Here is a 21,331-nt window from a genome sequence, read left to right on the forward strand (position 1 = left end):
CTATCAAAACTGATTGTAAATGAAGAATGTCATTTTTCAGAAAAGCTTTTAAAAACTAAAGCATAAAATGTTTATACAAAAACATAATGAAGCTTGGAATTTTTTCAAAAGAGTTTAAAATCCAAAAGATTTTAAATCACAATATCTGGGTTATGTAAATAGTTTGTCCCCTTGTCCAAAGTGCTAATGATATGTCATTTTCCCACTGAAAACATGAGAGAATGTACATCTGCCTAGAAAGAACTGAAGACAATGAGGAGAAACACAAGTAAACTAACACTTTTGGAATAAATATACAGGATAGATTCTGAGCATTTTATATTTTTAAGTCACATAATACTCACAACATCCTGAAAAACTAAGCATTTAGAATTGTCACTTTACATGTGACACACCAAGATGCAGTGAGAAAGCAGAGAACCCCATTTGGTGATTGAGCTCAGGGCTCCGAAGCCCATGCACAGATCAATTCACCCAAAATGCACTTGAGTGTTTTGGTAATAACTAGAAATTATACCAGAAAATTCCTTTTAGAAAAAAGTAAAAGTGGGAAGGGGGATAAAATAAACTATTTTGACTGTAAATAGTAGAACTTTATTGATTTTTCTAAATTGTGTGAGTAATCCTGTGTAATTAGCATCTGTCAATTAGCCCTGCTTGAGCACAAGCTTAATGGGTCATCAATGCATGAGCAGAATACAGCGAGCCAGTGGAAGAACTGTTATTGACAACCTTAACAAGCTCTGATTAATTGATTTATGTAGAAAACCCAATTAAGTCTGGTTGTCCAGAGCCCCATTGATATCAGATAGATATCTGATAGTTATTAATGTTTGGTTGTTAGGTCCCCCTTGGCTAACAGAACTGATCAAGTATTTAAAACCCCTTTAGTTTATATCCCATGATAAAGATTGTACCATTACTTTTTTCACATATATTAAAAACCAAGCCTGTGGAAAAAAACATTATAAAGCCCTGGCTAGTAAGAATAGTCACCTAATTGTGCTTGCATACTTGTATAAATAATAGTGAAGTATGATATTTATTTCTTAAATGTTTTCTGAGCAAATTTAAGTCATACGTCCAATGTTATGGAAAGGCTTAAAAATAGTCCAAGTGTCAACTCCATAAAACTTCATAAATAATTATTTTAAAAGCTATTTCACATTATGACAAAAAAAATTGTTGCTCTCACAGACTATAAATTGAAAGCCTATTTCAATTTAACTTAATATTTTGCTCTTTTGGAATAGAGTTTTCATCCACCTTCATAATGAAATATAGTCACAAATTCAGGAGTTAATATACGCTAAATGTACATACGAACCACAGACTCCTCATATTGGCTTCCATCGTTCTTTGACCCATTAACCCTTCTGGTGATTGAGATTTTCTTTAGTCCTGAAGCATAAAGAATGTCATTCAGCTCCATCTCCCATATGGGATCTGAAAAGTTATTAAGCTTTCATATGTCAAATTAAAAATTAGTAATGTTTTTGCAATGGACCTCTTGTGGGTTTGGTAAAAAACAAAGCTACCATTAATCAAAGTTTGATATGTCACCCTATAGTATTAAGATTATGTATTTACTGGCAGAAGGTAGTAAATCCACCAGAAAGTTATATGGAATGCTAAGGTTTGCACAGTTAGTATAAAAGACAGAAATAATACTTGTGTCTTGCTCCAGGGTCACTTCACTTTCTGGTGTGACATTTTTGACACCACACATGGTCTGCCAAGTTTACATTTTCTTTAAATGGTTTAAAACAAAGTAACAGGACAGAGTTAATCACTTCGTCCTCTGAGTACTACTGTATTTTGTATAATATAATCTATCACTTTCTTCCAGATCTGTTTTTTCTTATTCGGGTTTGAACTCTTTCATTTGTTCAACAATAAACAATGTAGCATTTGGCACAAAGTATAAGCTTAATAAATCTTTCTTCGGAAGAACTTATGAGCAGCATTTCTAGAAAAAATGATATTTATAGATTTATACCAATTTATATGAGCCCAGAAGAGTAAATAGCAGGCACGTAGGGCCTGGCACGTGAAAGCTCTCAAATGTTGAAAGAACAAATAACTGAATAATTAAATTAATATATGTGATATTTAGTTATCTTCACGTTAAGAAAAATATTTCCCCAAATTACACTTAGTGAAAAAATTACTTGACCCTTATAATGGCACAGCAATCTAGTGTCCATACTTTGTTTTGAGGATATTACTCTCTAGGAACTCATTACAAAACAGACTTCAAATATAGTGAAGTACTATTCTAACAGTTTCCTCAAAAATGCTTTGTTTATGGGACTTTCTAATCCTTTCAATAATTCCACAAGAATTGGAAGTTGTTCCTAAGTAGGCTTTCCACAGGTTTTTATGTTTGATAAAATATAAAATAGCAGAGCAGTGCACATGAGCATATGAGAATGCTTTAGAAGAAGAAATTCATGAACTAGGCTGCCTTTCTATCAAATCAGTTCTGTGAAACTCTTGTTGTGGCGTAGCCAAAGGAACTTTCCCCATGTGCTGTTAAGAATCTCACGGAAACTAACAGAACCAAACATTGGCCAAAGAACTGTTTTCACCACCACCGAATGAGGCCTGGCCCTCTCTTTTTTTTTTTCACATGGGCAGGCACCGGGAATCGAATCCGGGTCCTCTGGCATAGCAGGCAAGCATTCTTGCGTGCTGATCCACCATGGCCTACCCTGGCCCTCTTCTTAAGAAAAGGTGACTTGTTTCATAATGAGTCCTTGGACCAAAAGCAGTAAAACCACGGCTCTAAGTTGTAGATTACTAAAAGAATACAGGGGGAAAAGATTAGCTCCCAAAGGAACTTTATGAGGTATGTGCACTTTTTGAACCCGAGTGAATAACTAACTGCAAATGTTGGATTCCTCTCCTGTGGAATATGAATAATAACCTCTGAGTGGTTTTCAAATTCCCAGGAAAATAGTTGCTACATGTTCAGCATGCATCAAAACATAACCAGAACTAAAAGTGTGTGTGTGTCAAGAGGTGGGGGGAAAGGGTGGGAACCAGAGATAAAACAGCAGGGAAAAAGGGATGAATTGCTAAGAAAAGAGAAAGACTAACACTTCACCTTTCACATTCTTCTCATCAAATATTTTATTAGTTTTCTGTTTAATATCCTTTCTAATGAATTTTGTTCTTAACCAGACTAGTTTATATTATGGACCATATTTTTGAAGATTATTTACAACCATATTATGTAGGACATAATAGACAGTCTGGTAATAAGATTGGTAAGCATTGCAAACACTTCAAAATTTCTGAATAAATCAGTTTATGCTCCCAGCTTCATGAAAATATTACACAAATTTAATATTAGGTATAGCCAGAAAAAAATAGTTCTGGCTAAGGAAGCATTTTGAAGTTTTGTTTGTTTTCTTTGCTTTGTTTAGTTTTGCTTTTACTTACCTGATATATGCTCTCCAGATTCATAAATTTTGTCATAGTATTAATCTTTGGATTAGCCAGCTATACCAAACAGAATTAACAAGATTCTTGTAAATTGGTCTTTATTGAGACCAAGAACTGGCTAAGCATGAAAGCAACTAAAATTGAACTGGTAAAATTGGTAAAAATCTTTATCAAAAGAATATAAAACTCTTTATCTTTTATTATGCTGGGAATTTAATTTAACCATATACAGCTTTGGGAATCCAGCTATAATTTGGTCCAGTAACTGACAGTAATGGCATTTTCAAAGTTGTATAATGGAAAGATATTTGAACGAATGAAAGAGTCATGACACTGTAATTCACTTATAAAAGACATGTTCAAACATACTCACTTCCATTTATACAGCTGTTTTTGTCACAGCTATAGTACAATTCTGAGCCTGAACATCTGATTTCAATCAGAGCCACATTAATAAAATACATATAGTATATTAAAATGAAGCTATAAAAACACTGGAAGACCAGAAACTTTGGGGTCACCTGCAGTCACTTGAACAGTCTGGTCTCCTGCCCAGATGAGGCATTTCCAAGGTGCCGTTCTGTCAACGCGCTCACATTGCAGATGGACAGCTCAAGACATGAGCTGATTACTAATTGACGCAGACTTTCTCCAGAGGAGGGTCAGACAACTGGCAGGGTCACTGTGCTTTGACATCAAACGCAAAAGACTTCCTTTCATGAAATTCCACCCATGTACCTTTGAACAAACCATTACAATCCACTACTGTATGTATTTAATTCAACAGCCAGAAAAGGTTAATAATAATAAAATGAAGAGCCCTCCTGATTATAAACCAAAATTCCTACCTAGCTAGGTCAATTTAAATCATTAGACAAAAGAGAAGTACATCTGCTCTGGTCTGATCTGTTCTATTTAAGATTCCTTTTATTTTATATTTCACTAACAACAATTGTGTAACTTTTCGAGGATTTTGTGATCTAAGATATGGTTATTTCATTAAACAAAAGTATTCAATTCTTTGTGGAATTATTCAAAATTTGCATTTTAAATGCAGAATTCCTCTAATGCATTACTGAAGAGAGGAGTCTCATTTAATTCACTCAGATAAGAAAATGTCTTCTGCTTTATGTGTGTAACCTTATAACTTTGTGACTCTGAACCCATTCTTTGCTGCCTATGCTTTTTCTTTGATATAAAAATGAGGGGCAGATTTTAAATTCCTTTTATTTCATAGGAATGTTATAATGTTCAGGTTAGTCTTTAGCTGAAATCAAATCTACACATAAGTATAAATATGGTTATTGCCTATGTAGAATTATGAATATAATTTCTGGGTGTTTTAGCTTGGGGTTTTACAATATCTTTAGGACAGTATCTCCTAGAGTATTGAGATTTCAAACAACTCTAAAAATGAGATGCTGGGGAATAACATAAAGTTACTATTGTTCTGGGGTTGTACATCAAAACCAGAAACAAAAATGATTGATTTATGTACATAATGTCATAAAAGAAATATCCAAAATGTTAGAAATAGTCCTTTCAATATAAAGACAGTGTTACAAGTCATAAAGACTTAATCTTTACAAAAAATTCTCTACATCATTTTTATTTCTCTAGTAGTGATGGAAAGTTTATCATAGATTGGAACATTTCCGGAAACAGTCAGGCATTTGGGAACCACGTTTTGGCTCCTCATATAGTTACATGAATATTGAATACTTCATACATTACAGCTCCACATCTCCAAACATATGTATGCACACCTGGTGTCATTTATTGAGATCACAATTACGAAGGTGATATTTATATATTCTATGTCATAATTACAGTTTTTTAAAAATGAGGTAAAATTGTTTATTAGTTTTTAACATTTTATTTTACCTACTATATGACTCTTTTGTCTCATTTTTGGGAATAGTGAGTTTGCATTATACTATGTTTAAATTAATAATTCGAAATTTGACCAATTATTCAGAATAACTTCTCTAAATGATGCATTAGGTAAGTAAATCCAGAGAAGAAATAATTGGAAATTTGCAATGTATAGCATAATCTAGAATTAAGAACATTTCCACAGTAAAATTTTTTCATTTAGAAGTCACATTGATAAAATATGTCCAAAACATGATCTTTTTGACACACTTTGAGTAACCACTTTTCTTATTCTTGTGAATATTTTCAACCTTTTTGCAGACACAAACAAATTTAATGTTACATACTTTATATGCTAACCTTTATTATAGGATACCATGTTTTAAATGTTAACCTTTCTTCTACAGTTATAGATCTTCACATATGTCTTGCTTTTTTACACAATGAAAAATATATCTTGAAGATCTTTCCATATCAGTCCATAGACAATGACTTCCTTTTATCTTTATTCAAACATGCAATGAAGTACAACAAGCCCAAAGATATGTAGCTTTACATATCTCACATAAATGAAGTCACCAATTTGATTTTTTTTAAATAATGTAATTTGGACATCTTTATATAATGAGAAATCATTCAGATTAATGTTCAAAGAATTTTTCATTTGTTCCTCAACCTAGGAGTGATGTTTAAATATACTATAATAAAAATTCCAACTTGCTTGTTGTTCGAGGTGAATAAAAATCACTCATTATAGAGTTAACTTGATATTTCCTGTGAACCCCTACTAAATGTGTCTAGAAGCAGTGACTCAAATTCTATGTCGATCTTGTCAGTAATAATGAGTAGGCACCAATTTAACACATAAAAAGATGGAGATAATTGACACACACAAGAAAAGTTCAAATGTTTCACAGTCCTAGGCTTCATTTTATTTCATCTAATGATTTCACATTCACTCTGAAAAAGCATCCTACCTACAAAGCCATTCTACACTTATACTAGTTTCATATTAATACAGTAGTATATAATAGACATACAACCAAAGTTACTGGAATTTAGTGGTTAAGAGTTTAGAATCTGTGTCTGATATAGCTGAGTCATAATCCAGGTAAGTGATTCACAAGCTGTGCAAACTTGGGAAGAAAATATATCCCTTCTAAGCTACAGATGCCTGGTCTGTTATGTGGGGAAACTATCTCAAGATAGTGCTGCCATTCTTAAGTAAGAGATAAGAAGTCCAGAGATCCTAGAAAGCAGTGTGCACATAAATCAAATTTAATATGATGATGCTAATGAGAATGATTAGCAACTCCAATGAGATCAGCAGAAAAAGTAATAGTATTAGAACTTAACTGTGACTAAACTATGTGTGAAGTTTAACTCCTTGAAGTAGGAATTTTTTGAAGTTGAACTTTACTCTTCAGCCTGTGCTCAGTTCAGATAAAAGGTAATTTATACCCTATAATTTTTAATACAAGATATAAATTGTGTTGATGATGTTGATTGGTATTTATCAATGTAAGAGAAAGTGTTTTCTACATAAAAGATTAATTTTGGTTAATTTTAATACTACTACTGATGCTAATGTCCTAAATTTTATGAAGATATATAAAATACTTTAAATAAATAATATCATGAATATCTTACAAACAATATATTCCTTTATGTGTATGTATAAATCTTTAGTCCAAAGGTCAAAACTAATGTGTAGCAGAAGGACTTGAATTTACCAATATGAGTTTTGTTAAAGTCCTTGGGAAAATAAAACATTTATTTTAGATCATAAATAAATGATTTACTTTGTTATAGCTTTGGTGTGCTATATTGTATCACAATTGCTTGTGAACCTTAATGCATTTTCTTAAATGTGCCTTCAAGGACATCCGACAAAGTGCTTGGAAGTGTATTGTACTTTTTATTAGAATCATTTTGTACCCACGGATTTTGACTGAATCACACATGTTTAGGAAAAATATTTATCCAGTCTTGTTATTTTATATTTTCCAGAAAAGTAAATTAATCATAATAATATCACTGTCCCTTAATATACCTCCTTTATTTGGTTCTTCTCATTATGCAGTCTCTGAATCTCACTTCAGGCTTCCTTCCTAAACACTTCTTAGGTGGATCTCTACCATCTATTATTATTACAACATTTATTTAATTTATTTTCATTCTAATGTGTGATATTGACAACAAATTTCCATTGTTTACATGCATTTAAATAAGATTTGCTTAAAAATTGTATTGTTATTTCAGTTAATTTTTGAGATTGGAAGGACTCAAAGTCTGGCTAAACTAAATTAGAATTTTTATTCTGCTATTTATTAGTTGAGTGACATCGACATGTTACTTAAGAGCTTATTGGACCTTCGAGTCCTGTAAAATGAAGACTATCGTCTCATCTCACTTCCCTGTTTAAAGATTAAATAAGGTGATGAATGTAAGTTCTCTACACAGCTCCTGAACACAGAAGACTTTTGGCACATGGTAATTATTGCAATTAGTTATGCAATTTTTGAGATAGTGGCATTTACCAATTATTTGTATGATACTAATCTGTTGCATTAGGTTAGAGGGCTCTCTTCAGAAATGACCTAAGTAGAAAGAATGAAAAATGAGTGCAAATAAAGTAACTAGTTGGGAACACTGACAATTTATGTTGGGATTAATTTGTCACATGTTATGAACATGGTAGAATTGAAAATTGAAGTGTCTACTCTCTGTTAAAGTTATTATGCAGTGTTTTCAAGAAGAGTTTACATTTTGTTAACTTGATGTGTTTGTTGGATTCTATTTTTAACTTTTATTGAACTCATAGAGAATTATCAGAAAGCAGCGGAAAATATGATTCTTATTTTCCAAGAATATATTAAATGATTCATATATAGGGTCCACTCTGTATACTTTTAAATCAATAGAATTCCATCTTTTAGCTTTCTGCACTGAATTCAGGTCTCAGTGAAGACAGAATTAGCCCACTACAGCCTCTCACTCCCATTGAATGCAACCAAAACCTCTGCACTGAATACAAAATGTAACTACCCGAGGACTCTGCAAGTAAATATTAGAAGACGGATTGGAATGGAAAGTCAAATCTACTAAGCACTTTGAAGAGTATTCTCTCAACCCACTGCTACCCCAATCCAATACCTTATATATATAAGATTTGACTTCGGGGTAGCTGACTCTTACAATTACAAGCTATGTCAGACAGTAAAATGTCTGAGAGATAAATTCCCTTTTGTCCAGATATCTGGGGAGAAATGCCCCTGTGAGATATAGAGAGTCCTTTCTTTTCCTAATATTTCTCCCAGAATTGCCCAAGCAATCCTAATATCAAAACCCTGTCGCTCTTATAATAGGGATGGCAGCAGTGACAGCTGAGCTGACACCTAAATCACTTCTTTCCAGACAGAAAAACTTGGAAGAGGGAACCCTTTGATCCAAAGTGCATGAAGGAAACCCCTGTTATTTTCTCTCTCAATTTTCTCTTGCTGCTTCTTCCTGAGAGATGAACCAGTCACGTGACAGTGGACAACAGTGTAGAGGATTCAATTCTGAAATAAATCAATCTTTCTTACCAAAGGAGCAATGAAAAGCAGTCCCTAGAATCTAGTAAGCGTGGGGAAGGAATTGGAAAGGGGATCCTCTAAGTAGTATATGAACCGATACGAGTCTCAGGCTCACCCCTGAGCTGCACAGTTATAAAACCAGCCACTACTAGCATACCAAAAACCTCAAGAACTGAAATTCAGTAAAATCCACTGTTCAAGGCTGTCTGTGGAGGATGAGGCAGAATTTGTGGTCTGAATTTTACCAGGTTGATTGACTACTAAAACGAAATTAAAATCAATGTTTTCCGTAAGATTTTTGACATCTAAAATGAATTGAAAAATCTAAGCAATGCTCACAATTTTCAGATAAAACACAATTAGCAGATGTCACTTATGGGATAACACACACATTAAAATTAACAGAAAGATTTTAAAGCAGCTATTACAATCACGTTCTATGAAGCAAGAATGAACATTCTTGAAATGAATGGGGAGAAAGAGTTTCTTAGTGGAGAAATGAAATCTTTTAAAAGAGCCAAGTAAGCATTTTAGAAATTGAAAACAAAACATGATAGCTGTTGGAGGATAAAGTACTCGAACACAAATTATAACAATCCTAAGTTCATATGTAACTAATAACAGAACTTCAAAACACATGAGGAAAAACATTGATAGCAACGAAAGGAGAAATCGACAAATCTACAACTGCAAATGGAAACTTCAGTACTTCTCTTGTAGTAATGTATAGAACAACGAGACACAAAATGAGCGATGCCTTAGAAGACCTGAATACTTTCAACCAACATGACCTAATTAATGTATATATAGAGAACAACTTACCTGAAAACAGTGGAATACAAATTCTATTAAAGTGCACTCGAAGCGTTCACAATGTGAGAAAATATTCTTGGCCATAAAACAAAACCTTAACAAGTTTAAAGGAAGTGAAACAATGCAAAGCATAATATCTGACAATAACACAATTAAACTAGCAATCAATAACTCAAAGATATCTAGAAAATTCCAAGTATTTGAAACATAAACAACATACCTCTAAATAGTCTGTGGGCAAAGAAGAAGATTGAAGGAAAATTGGAAAATATTTTGTATTGAAAAAAATTAAAATACAGCATATAAAAATTTGTGGGATGCAGGTTAAAAGGATGCTTGGAGGGAATTATACAACATTAAATGTATTAGAAATGAAGAAAGTTCCCAAATGAATAATCTATGATTCCACTTTAAGAAACTAGCAAAAGAAGAGCAAATTCAATCCAAATCACGAAGAAAAATAATTATGAATATAATGGCAAAAATCAAGGAAACTAAAAGCAGAAAAGAGAAAATTAATGAAGGCAAAAATTGTTTCTATATATAGAAACAATAAACCTCTAGTGAGAGTGACCAAGAAGCAGAGAGAAGACACACATTTCCAATTCCAAGAATGCAAGAGGGGTTGTCACTATAGACCCAAATAACCTTATAAGGACTACAAGGGAATAGTACAGATAGCTCTAGGCATATAAATTTTAACAACTTAGATGTAATGCACCAATTCCTTGGAAGACCGCCAAAATTTACTCAAAGCAAAATAGACAATCTGAACAATCTTATATTTATTAAAGAAAAAGAATGTGTAATGGAAGTATTCCAACAAAAATAACTTAAGGTCCAGATGGCTTTATTGGTAAACTATGCCAGACATTTAAGAAGAAATAACGACAACCTATACAATTTCTTCCAAAATTTGAAGATGAGAGAACACTTCCCAACTCAGTGTATAAGGTAAGCGTTACATTTTGTATAAAACCATGACCAATATTCTTCATGAACATAGAGATAAAAATTCCCAGTATAATATTAGCAGATTGAATTCAGCAACATTTATTTTAAAAAGATAACATACAAATCTGTGGTAGATTAAATCTTGTCCCCCACAAAGACATGTTCAAATTCTTTAGGTATGAGCTCATTTGTAAAGAGGATTTTGATAGCATTAGAGTCAAACTGAACTAGGATGGACTTTGGTAAGAACATTGATCTATTTAATTATATGTACAAACAAATAAGGTCAACAAAAGAGGATGTGGATAAACCCTTACAAAATATCATTCAGCCTCAAGAAATTTTTGGCACCTAGTATTACCAAATACTGTTGGTCAGTGAGACAATTTTGCTGAAATAGTAAGACATGCCTTTGGCATCATGGAGTGATGAAACAAATAATGAATACAATCATTGTGGGAGAATAAAAGTGGTGGTAGAGGTGCTTCTTTAGGTTATGTATTGAAAAAGGAACTTTCAATAACTGCCACCTTTAAGCTGACACTTGCAGAATCTCACCCTAATTCAGTGAGAAAGAAATTCACTTGGGTGAGTGAGGGGCTACAGAGATGGGGAATGGAGCATGCATAATGTTCCTGGAACAGAGAAAAGCCAGTAGGGTTTTTTGCTCTAGTGTAGTTTGTATGAGAGTTTCAGGGTTAGAGCTTGCTGAGTGATGGAGATCATGGTAGAAGGCATAGGAATCATTTACTTTCTCTTTCATTCAAGAAATAATTATTGGATATTATTACTTTGTTCTAGATGCTGGGGGGTAGGCTAGAACCAAGAGTCAAAGCAAGTGCTTTCAGGTAACCAACAAACTTATGGGAAAACACAATAAATAAACAAACAATAAATATATCATTTGTCAGGTGCTTATGAGTGCTAGGGAGAAAGTTAAGTAGGTTAAATGAGATAGCCAGTGTGAGGGAGAGATGAAGACTGCTATTATATAGAGTTTTACGAAAAACCTTACTCTGTATTTCAGAGGTTTAACAGCATTGAAGGCACAAGAGTGAAGTAAAGTTTTTGAAGGCTAGCTCTAGCTGCTGTATAAAGGGTATAAAGGGCAGGCTGTGGAGAGGTGGGGATAAGGGTGAGAAAGAAAGACAATATTGGAATGAGTTCACTGGGAACTGGAAGGAAAGAAAATGGAGACATTTGATTTGAACAACATTTTCTAATTATTGTGCTCTAAAGGCAAAAGGATAAATGGAGGCAGTAGCTAGAGTGGTGTGAAAAGACTCTTTTTATTCTTCTTTTAAGGTGGAAAATATGTCAGCAAATGCATGTATCTAAGGAAGCAAGCCATGCATCTGATGATGCAGAATATAGAGGGGGAAATTACTGTCATTCAGTCCTTGAGTTGTCAAGAGGGCAGTGGTTGGCTGGAAACACAGGCCTGGGGAGTCCATGCTTATACATGAGGGAAGACAAGTGTAGGTACAGATAGGTTGTTTCTTGGATATAGTGGTGGAAACTTGTGGAAAGTCTCTTCATTTGCTTCTTTTTGTTTTTCTTTCCCCCTTGTAGAATTAGAAATAAGTTCATCAGCTGAGATTAAGAAGGGTAATTATGAGAAGAGAACAATGTAAAACAGTTTAGAAAAGTGAAAGAGAATTTAGTAGGGAAATATAGTCAGTATATATATATATGTTTGTAGACATATAGCAGAGGCATTGAAACCATTATTCCTGGTTTGCAACTGACTCTACCACTTAATAAGTGTATGACTCTGAGTTTAAGTACTTATCCTTCCCACATTTCAGTTTCCTTTTCTATAAAATGGGGACAATAATAGTAGCTATATCATAAAGGCATTCTGAAGTCTCAGTGAGTTAATGCATACACAAACACAAACTTAGAGCACTTCCTAACATATAAAGTGCTCAATAGGTGTTAATATTGTTATAGTTAACTTTTTATTGCAATAAACTCCACTATTTCTATAATGATTTTCTTTGTTCTAAAATACTTTCCAATTCGCTATTTTATTTTATTTTAATCTCTGGAAACAAAGAGGAAGTAAAATGTTAATACGCATCTTACAAAGGATCAAAATTCTCAATTTAAGAGAAAGATAAATGATATAACAGAAAGGAGGCTTCTGACTCTTACTCTTTCACGCATTTCATTATGATGTGCTCTAGAAAGACAAATCAGTCTTTATTATACAGATTTGGGCTTTCTTTCTCATTTCATGGATATGGTGCTAGCAAATTTTCACTTTGACAATTTGTAATAAAACCATCAGAGAACGTCAGTGTTGCATAGAAAGAATGTGAAAGTTAGTGAAACAAACAGAAAACTATTAACCAGGAACTGTGCTGCACTAATTTATATCATGAAATCTCCTCCTTAAACCTAAAACTTTGGTTATTACTAGTTTATATTACAGACAAGAAAATGGAAACTAAGAAGTATAAGCTATGTGCTTGAGAAGACAATACTTGTTGAATGTGGGATTCAAATGTAAAAATTGGTGATTAAAGACTCCAAGCTTTTACTTTAAAATGCTTTGCCTCTGGAGGAACTTGGAACATATACCAGATTTGAGTTTGGGGTTCTACCACTCACTAACCATATCACCTGGCAAACTCTTAACTGAGGAAAGTCCTGGTTTCCTCCTCTATGAATTGATAAGAAATTTCTGCCCACTTTAACTAGCAGTGTTTTATGATGTCCAGATGAAATTACTTGGAAAAGTTTTTTCCACAACTTAAAAAAAAATTTATATATACATTATTACCTATATCAGGGGAAGAAAGATTAGCATTTCCCCCCACTTATAGTGTTCTGCTGAATTATTTCAAAACTGGAGCTATATGATTATTGCTAATGTTGAAAATCCCAAAGTTTAGCACATTTACACTGATCTTTCCTTTCATTGTTGCATTTGGGGGAAAAATGGAAAAAATAATTCATTTTAAAGGTAAGAAATATTGACTAGTCAATAAGAACTCAAATCTGTGTTCAATAAATTGTAACGTTGCATTCAATCCCTAAGAAAAACATTCACAGGGAATGTTTCAATTGTGTTAAAATTGGCAGTTGGATTCTTTAATTCACAGGCTGTTTTGTGGGATGAGCCTTTAGAGCCTTGGTCATTTCCGAAATCTCAGTTCTGTGACAGCTCAGTAAGGGGTCAGAATATGGAGCAACTGAAAATTGCAAAAAAAAAAAAAAAAAAAAAAAAAAAAAAACAAAGAAAAAGAAAATTCTACAAGGAACTTAAAGTGAAAAGTAAGTTTCATTTTCCCCCAGAGACAATAAATATCTCAGAGACTGTTCCTTATATTTGATTCCACTAATGAAATTCATAAAGTCCTAAATTAATAAAGTCATTCAGGAGTAGAAACTATAAGAGTGTTCCATTATTTGTGGTTAATGATATATTTTCTGTGGTCAAAACTTTTGTCTATGAGAAGAAAATTAATTATTAAATTTAATAATCTTATTCCAATTATCTTCCTTAAAATATGTTAGTCATTTTGTCATGGTGTTATTAGTGCTGCGAAAATGAGAAGTTGGTAATATATAGTGGGATCTTTATACTTTTCTTCACTACTGTTTTCTTACTTAAAAATTGGATTTGATCTCTGTTATATATTAAAGAAACTAAGCTGTATTCCGTTCACACACACATACACACACACACACACAAACACATCCAAACAAAATTAAAGAATAAGTTGCAATTTAGATTGCTCAACTAAGTAAACTCCAAAAAAATATATCTAGGTTGTCTTCTTATAGAATGCAAAGTAACATAAGCTGAATTTTTCCTTTCGGAGTCATTCGCTCAGCATTGATAAAGCAATCAAATCCCATAAAAATGTGATGATACCCTTCTCCTATTAAAGTTTCATTTTTTCTCTTTAATTGTTCTGTATACATAGCATATTTTATGTAGTTTTAAAGGGTTGGGGAAAGATGCGAGTTTATCTGATCTTCTCCATTGAGTCCTATCATTGGAGCACTCGGAATTTTATGTTATTTAAATTCACCCTAAGGCTACCTTAAGAAAATATATTCAATAAAAGAAAATAATAGTAATAAAATTTAATATTTACTGAGATATTACTATGTAGATAGCATCTATTTATAACATCCTTACTAGTTAGGATTGTTTAATTCATTTTGTAAAAACGGAAATTGTGGTTAGATAATTATCAAAATTCCCCAATTACACACAGTATCTGTCAGAGGCTGGCTTCAGTCTCGTGATGGCCAGAGTAGTGTGGTACACTGCTACATGCGCTTCACATTTCTACCCTCTAGTTCCTTCTACGGAACTTTGTCAGAAAACTCAGCTCAACCTCATAAACAACAGCAGTAACTCTATTAGTAATTACTTCTGGCTCTGAATCTTACCTGATAGTATTTTCTACTCCTCAAAGTCTCAAAAGTAATTCAGGTACCTACAGGTTATAGAATAAACATGTGAAGGTCAGATAGACCCTTGCGTATGAGTATTGCACATTTTATACCATAAATCTACATTGCTTACTAATATTGCTGAAATGGATTTCTAATTTACTGAAGTCATTTCAGTTATCATCGTTTTCATTGAACTATTAGCCTAATAACATAGAATCAAAGGTATTAATTAAGCTTTTCCCTTCGAACTTATTCATGAATTTCATAACACAAATGGCTTACAGTTTAGAAAATGAGTTTAGGGACAAACAGTAATATGTCTACAAAAATGAGCAGAGTGCCTTGCTATTTGAGGCATCGGGAAGAAAAAGGTGGGGGGAAACACTACTGGGAGTAGTGAGTTAAATGAAGGGAATTTTTTAGGCAAAAATATTAATAAAGAACCCAGAATTCAGTCGAAAGCCTGAACTTCAAGTCTATCTTTGCCAGTTTCTAGCTGTGTGACCATGATCTTGTTAAAAAGCTACAGTTCTATTGTTTCTGGAGAAAGTACATTAATAACTGGTTCCATTGAGTTGTTATGAAGATAATTGAGAGAAAATAAGTAAAATACTCTGTCACAGATGCCAGTTCTAGCAAGAACTCAAGAGCAGAAGGGATAATGAGGAAGTTAATGAAATTAATGAATATAAGTGTTATGATCTTTACATTTTCAATACAAACTAATGGCCTTCAGTATAAATTTCCTATAGCAAAAAGAATCATAGATCTTTTTGGTTTTTTGATCATATTTTTTGATACCTTCCTTACCTATTCTCCATTTATTCTGACCTACAGGAGATTTCTTGGGCATAACTGTTTTAAGTCCATACATCTCACCACACAGGCGCTCCTCTCTGCATTGCCTTCCCTCTCCTTCCTCAAAATTCACTCCATTACCTGAATTTAACTTGGTTTTCAACTTTTCCATGAAGTTCTTACCGAGCCCCTTCACGCTGAGTTGAATTGACCATGATCCCTTCATTCTTACCTTTTCCGTGTCTTCCTATGACCTAGGTACTCTTTTCTTCCAACTCCTGCATCAGTTCGTTTCACTGTCCTGTTTAATAACTTTCCCCCTTTGTTACACACTTACAGATAACTGAAGTTTGCAGCCTAAGCACCTAGCACGCTGCCTAGCGCATAGTAGCACTTCAACTTTTTAAATTTTAATCAAGAACTTTGTTTAGATTCATGCTGTTACAGTTACAGAAATGAAGAAAACAAAAGGAATCTAATGCATACCATCTGTGTAGTTGAAGGAGATGGCCTCTGTTCCAAAAGGAACTTTAGAAATCACTATAAATACATGCCTAGAGATGAAAAATTTTCTGCAAAGGTGAGCAAGTCACTTCTGTTGATGATCTTCTTGCCTCATACATGTCCAATCCATAAACATGTCAGTAAAATGTATGTCCAAAATATGTCAGCAAACTATACTTCACTCTTCCTCCTCAGTCACTCCATTTGATGATATCCTCTCAAGTATTTTCCAACTTCCATTCTTATGTATTTGCCTCCAAACAATCATATCTTCGTCACACAGCAATTGGGGAGATTTTTACTAAGCATGAATTCAGTCATATCAGTTCCTGTTTAAAGCACATCAATGTTCCCATCGGTTAGAGTGGATGAGGAAGAATAGAATCTAAATTTCTAATTATGACCTTCATGGACTTTGCTTACCTCTCTGACTCCATCTCTCAATATTCTCAGTACCATATGTAAATACTTCCTGCATGAGATATAATTTTTGTAGCTCTTCATAAGCCCAGCTCTTTTGGAACATTTAGGTGTTAGCTTAAGTAGTTTCTCCTCAGAAGCAATGTTCATGAATATTTGTTATGATTCATTGGACTGCACATAATCCAAAACATTGTAAACAAATAAGTGAATAAATGAAAGTTTGAACTTCTTAAATTATTAATAAATTGGCAGTGTACGGTTGAGATGGCGGCTAGTTCTGGCTCTCTACTTGATTACCTTAGTGGGTGGCTTCTATCCAAGGGTCATCTCAAAACAAAGAGAGCACAACTCCTAGCTGAGTTAAGTCTCGTCAAAGCAGCTTTTGCAGTCCCCCACGTAATATTTGTATGTATATCTCTTTGGTGTGAATTTAGTCTCATTGTAAGATAGGTTAGAAAATATCATTTTTATGCTTAGTATATTTGGGTGTTAAACTAAGCGTTTTGCAAGAAGGAAGAAATTAAAGATGGGTCTTGGATTAGCAACATCCATCCCCACAATATGTTTACACAATATACAAATCACTATCACCTCTTCACCCTCTGCATCTATTTATCTCCCCAAATAATATCACACTATTTTGTTCCAATTGTTCCATACAAGCTATTCTTCCCTAAAATTATAGGATTTATTTTTATAATGTCTAACAACCAAGAATCAACAACATGTCATCATGAAATATGTATCCTCAATGCCAGGGACTTTTTCCTTTAAAATATTGTATATCCTTAGCGCCAAGGACATTACCTACATTAAGCAGGATCTTAATTCATATTTGTTCAATAAATAAATGTTTTAATAAAACATGTTAGTTAATCTATACTTGGTATGCTCTGTATCCATGTTTGAATATTGCTTTTTATTGCTTAGTTTCTATTAACAAAAATTAAACAATTTTAAAATAATAAATTTTTTTAAATAATTTTATACCATGGTTCAATTTTTCCAACTAATTATTATTTTTTAATAAGTCCTAAAGCCAAAAAACATCTCACTTTTTGTTGCAGAAAGAATACTGGACCCTGTAGAGTCAACACAGATTTCATTCAGCATATAGCACCTGAAATAAACAAATTGTTCGCAAATGACTGAAATTCAGTTTGGACCAGTTTGGATCATGCAATGATGGAAAGGTTGAGAAACCAACCTTTGGGTGGGGCTGCCATCAGGATTAAACCTAACTAGAAACGTGAACTTGAATTCTGATGTGAGCCTTGCACAGTCAGCATCCTCTTCCACATCAGAGAACCTCTCTCCTCCTAGAGAGATAGGATTTATGAAATGTCCTGAAGTTTATATTTTAAAACTTTTGCTATTTATGTGCAAAGAAAAAAAAATCAAGGAAATGCTATTCTAATGAATTTACCCAGATACAGGGGCACATAAGAACAAGAAGATTCTCCAGGATTGTAGAGTTGAAACTTATGAAAGAGAGAGTACTCGATCAGAGAACAAAAACTGTCCTTTACAAAGAATATATGCACATGCGCTATCTCCCAATGTTTGCCCATGATCATTGCTGGAGATTATATTGGTAGAATTCCAGCCTGCTCTGTGGGAGACCGGGACTGGATTCTGAGTTCATGCACTTCCCAAAAGACAAACAAACAAGCAAAACAAACAAACAAAAAACAAACAAAAATTCAACAAATTGTGCTGCAATACCGGGATACTTAATGGAAAAATAATGAAATGTGACCCTGCCATACAACACACACATACACACACACACACACAAAATATGTATATAGGAATTAGCAAATCTGTAGGGAAGTCTCATGCTACTGATGTATATGGACTAAAGAATCATTTGAAACAATGAATGCACAATGATAATTTAATTATAATGATACCTAACAGAAAACAGTATCATTACACTATATATGGGAACATTTCGTCCCTCTCCTAAATGTTATCTCTTTTCTCATATCAAACCTACATACTCACCACATACACATTCACCTTTAACGATACTGAATAACTTTAAAAATTCCTGTGTTCTCTATCTAGCAACCAGTTGCCTAGAGTATTTACTTGAGAGTCCTTAAACTTACATTCTTAAACTCAAGAAAAAGCAACAATGTTAACCCTTGCATACAATAACATTTAATCAATTTATATGAAATTGCAAAAGTCAGTGTATAGTTAAATAAAGCTTTTTTTAAAATTTGTCAAGTGAGAATTAAACAAAGAATCCTGATTAAGTGTAAAAAATGGTAAAAGTGACTTTGGAGTTTTTAGTAGAATATTGAAAGGTGAGATTCAAAATAATTTTCTAGTATATGCACTGTGAAAATTTCATCCATGAATGTTATACAACATTTCACATATTTCCGCTCAGATATTTCAGTAGTTTTGGGAGTATGAATGCTGTATTGTACTTGCTCTTTCCTCTTCTCCCGACTGAGCTAGAGATTGTTTCCTCCAGTGAACAAAAATTCTTTCCCAAGGCTTTGCCTTCTTCCCTCAATTTTATCACACATCCCATCTTGCTATGAGCCCAAATCCATATTTAAATACTAATATGATAAAAATATGCTCATCAGAGAAAAAAGTAATATCCTTGATTGGAATTCAAATTGATGGAGACATTTCAAATTTTATCTGGCATAAGATAGCATAGTTTGCAAATAATAAGGTTGGCGGAAAATCTCCAGAGCGTACTGGTGTATGCAAACTGGGAGTCGGATTTAAATAATTAGTGAAATCACCATTTGTGTATGCTAAAAATATGATATTTTTACTGCATACATTACTACAGCAGAGATCACATCCAGAAAGTTTGTCTTCCAGGGACTTTAAGATTGACTGCCTTCATTGATCCATAGGGAAATTTTAACTTCAGTTGAGAGTCAGAAGTTGTGTTGGTAAAAGTGACTCATTATCTGTGAGGGAAAAAACAAAATTAACAATCTCCTTGTGGAAAAGCAGGGCTTACTAATGAGCACAAAATGGAAGTCAGAGCCAAATTTTTGTGATTTTTAAACACAGGGTGGGCCACAATTATTTTACAAATCCATATTGTGTTATCTCTGCACAGGTCCACTCACCTGGGAGACATCAGTAAGAAGATGACCCAGGGGAAGCAGACACACAGTTTAGTGATTTATCTAGGAATTTTGGGAGGAAAAAGCCTGTGCAGCAAAATGTAAGACTTTCTGGAGATAGGTGAGAGAACCAGGTTGGGTGGGAAGTCGTAAGCTCTGCCTGGAACAATTCCTTGAGGTCTGATTGGTTCAAGACTATTTTCAAATTGGAAACTTCGTGGCCAGTCACCAAGTGAATGTTGGCTGTTTCCTTAGCTCAGAGAAATCAATTTCTTTTCAAAACTATTACGGCAATGGAAATAAGTGTTAAACTTTCTTTTTATAGCAATCTATTTTTTAACCATTACTTAAAAGGATTTAAAAACAAAAGCTTTATTATAGTTAATTCTATATCTTCCACTTATTTCTTTACTTACACTTGTATGTATAATCTCCCATTTGCAGTTTACAAACCTATTAAAATACTTAGCTACACATCAACAACTCCTTCCTGCCTTTATCTCAGTAGGTTGATCTCTGTAGCTAGGGTATTGACATGATTTCAGAGGGTTATTGGAAAATAACTCAGGGAAAAAAAGATAAAGATTATGTATTTTTTTTCCTTTCAGACTCTTCTATTTTTACACCGTACATATAACTTTAGCACTCTTTTCTCCCACGAAAGCTGCGACACGAGTCAATCAATACTAGACTTATTGCCACTTCCTTGCTTACTATCAGCTTCAGAACAATTGCACTACACAACTGTATTGAATTACAAATAAATGGCAGATGGTTATATTAACAGGGAGTTTTTTCAGGATATATAGAAAATAAAAAAATGAACCCAAAAGATATAACTCACAGAGGGGTAAATGGTTAATCCTCAATAGGATACACAGAAGTAGAACAAGACCTGAGATTTTTCTAAGTAAAAAATTTAGACATACATCCATATGTTACATGTTGCAGCAGATAGCATCTTCTTTAAACATTAGATCAGTATGGGAAATGTTGCCTTTAGGAAACCAATTTTGAAAGTGTAATACAGGAAAAGGACTAAGTAAAATCCTAGAATCTTTTCCCAAAAATAACTGGTTCATTTCTGAGTTAGGAGAAGAGGTTTGCACTTTAGGGTACAGTTTTTTAGAAAGAAGAATGCAAAAAAAAAAAAAAATAGATCTGGCAAAAAAAAAAAAGTCTTCATATGAAGACAATTTAATAAGGCTTCAAGCTTTTCCCCTCCACACCCTTTAGGGAAGAAATCTGTGGCTTTCAACAACAATGAATAAAGCATGGTTGCTTAATTCCTACAACTTACAAGGACAAAAAGTTTGATTCTGTGATGAGGGGGAAGTTAGTTTGAAGCAATCAGTGGCAGAGTTCTAAGATGACAAAAGGTAATGGAAGCTGAAAGCTCTGGGTAGTGAG

At 33.5% G+C, this 21,331-nt stretch overlaps 1 protein-coding gene across 4 annotated transcripts in view; it reads left to right on the top strand.

Moving 5' to 3' along the window:
* Positions 1 to 21,331, top strand: part of LOC143646172 (uncharacterized) — a 120,948-nt gene that overhangs the window by 66,740 nt on the left and 32,877 nt on the right. Inside the window, exon 4 of one of the 4 annotated variants that reach the window (XM_077115134.1) lies at positions 17,882 to 17,958. The exons of 2 other annotated variants lie outside the window; for them this stretch is intronic. In XM_077115134.1, coding sequence (XP_076971249.1) covers positions 17,882 to 17,931 — 50 coding nt within the window. In that variant the 3' untranslated portion in view covers positions 17,932 to 17,958. Of the gene's footprint in view, positions 1 to 7,659; positions 7,794 to 17,881; positions 17,959 to 21,331 lie in introns of those variants that run through there. One more of the 4 variants, XM_077115138.1, reaches the window with a different exon arrangement.

Source organism: Tamandua tetradactyla, chromosome 9, assembly GCF_023851605.1.
Source record: "Tamandua tetradactyla isolate mTamTet1 chromosome 9, mTamTet1.pri, whole genome shotgun sequence".
NCBI lineage: Eukaryota > Metazoa > Chordata > Mammalia > Pilosa > Myrmecophagidae > Tamandua > Tamandua tetradactyla.